The sequence below is a fragment of the Sus scrofa genome, chromosome 9 (genome assembly GCF_054392235.1).
Source record: "Sus scrofa isolate SSC_HxYL_T2T_F1_AM1 chromosome 9, Sscrofa_HxYL_maternal_Yorkshire_Landrace_v2.0, whole genome shotgun sequence".
Classification (NCBI taxonomy): domain Eukaryota; kingdom Metazoa; phylum Chordata; class Mammalia; order Artiodactyla; family Suidae; genus Sus; species Sus scrofa.
In genome coordinates, this window is record NC_139391.1 from 5,323,014 (window position 1) to 5,324,819 (window position 1,806).

A 1,806-nucleotide genomic window follows, 5' to 3' on the forward strand; every position below is an offset into this window, starting at 1 on the left:
CCTGACACAAAATAAGGACAAAAGGAAGTCTACCACAGAAGATCCAGTGTTAAATTGTACTGATGTGTGTTTTAGGATTCAGTCCATAGTATGTCTACTTTGGAAGCATCCAGAGAATTGAGAGGTTTTTTTAAAAAAAAACAAAAACAAAAACAAGCAACTATCCTACTAATTGAAATGCTTTTTGTATAGCATTCAGAAAAGAACAACTGGCTTGTTAACAAAGTTTCCTACGTTCTGCATAATATTATATTATATTATATATTATATTATATATATTATATTATATTATAATAAATAATATATAATACATTCTGCATAATATTATGCAGAATCTAAATGAATATTTTATTCAGGTCTCATATTGCTTGCAAATATAAACAACTATTTGCATATATTACCTCACTTTATCTTGAAAACAAAATTATAATTTAGGTAATATTAATATGGACTTACAAAGAAACTAAGCAAATACCATACAACCTATAAGCCTCATGGTTTGGACTCTTGGAGGCAGATCTGGCAGGCATTTGGGGATTCTACCAAAGCATTCTACCAAAGGCATTCTACCAAAGCTCTTACTCATAAATGGATGTCTCTCTACTCTGAGATAGCGAAAGGTTAGATTTGGAGCTGCTTCTGAAGTATCACCTTGGCAATGGCCTTTTGGATCTGCTTAGTCCTCACGCTGTAGATGACAGGGTTGAGCACAGGAGGAATGAGCAGGAAGATATTGGCCATGATGGTGTGGACGAATGGCGGTGCTGAATGGCCATAGCGATGGATAAGAGACAGGCTGATGAGAGGGATGTAGAAGATGGCCACGGCACTGAGGTGGGATACGCAGGTGTTGAAGGTCTTCTGTCGCCCCTCTGAAGAAGTAATGCTGAGGACAGATCGGACGATCAGGACATAGGAAAGCAAGATGCAAGGACAGTCAAACCCCGTTGTGGAGAAGAGCGCAAACAGACCAAGGATACTGTTGATCCTATTGTCTGTGCATGAGAGTTGAATGAGGTCTACATGGTAGCAGTAAGAATGCGAAAGGACCGTGGAACCGCAGAAGGACAGCCTCTTGACAAAGAGCACAACCGGCAACATGACAGCCACATTTCTCATCAACATGCTGACCCCAATCTGGGCGATCCTGGCATTGGTCAGGATGGTGGTGTATCTCAGTGGATCACAGATGGCCACAAAACGGTCCCAGGCCATGGCCAGCAGAACTCCAGACTCCATGAAGGTAAATCCGTGGAGAAAGAACATCTGGGCAATGCAGGCGTTTAGGTTGATCTTTCGGGCTTCAAACCAGAAGACGCCAAGGGTGGTGGAGAGTGTGCAAAGGGACAAGCTCAGGTCTGTGGCGGAGAGCATAGAGAGGAAGTAGTACATGGGCTCGTGGAGGCGCTTTTCACGGAGGACCGCCAACAGGATCATGCCGTTCCCAGAGAGGGCGATGGCATACAGGAGACAAAAAGGGATGGAGGCCCAGACCTGGGCCGCTCTCAGGCCTGGAATACCCGTCAAGAGGAAGGTCAGAGGCTGAGTGTCGGTACTGTTGAGAACCAACATGACGAGGCACTGAGAAGAAAGGGACGTTTGAATGATTGACCGTAACACGTGATGGACATAGAGCATCTTTCCTGCACACTGAGATTCCCTGAATTACTATCACTGAGTCTCCAAGAACTTTAGTATTTTCTGAGTTTTCTAGAACTGCAAGCTTCTACCCCTGCCTCTCAGTATTTCCTATTTGTTGAGAAAGGAGGATTTCCTGAATTATTTTGCCTCAAATTTTCTTAAGTC

General features: G+C 43.3%; 1 protein-coding gene across 1 annotated transcript; it reads right to left on the bottom strand.

The window, feature by feature from the left end:
• Positions 1–621: 621 nt before the first annotated feature.
• On the bottom strand, positions 622–1,572 carry OR51F2 (olfactory receptor family 51 subfamily F member 2). The gene has a single exon (XM_084978221.1). It carries the CDS (start codon positions 1,570–1,572, stop codon positions 622–624), a length of 951 nt encoding a protein of 316 aa, XP_084834347.1.
• Positions 1,573–1,806: the final 234 nt, after the last annotated feature.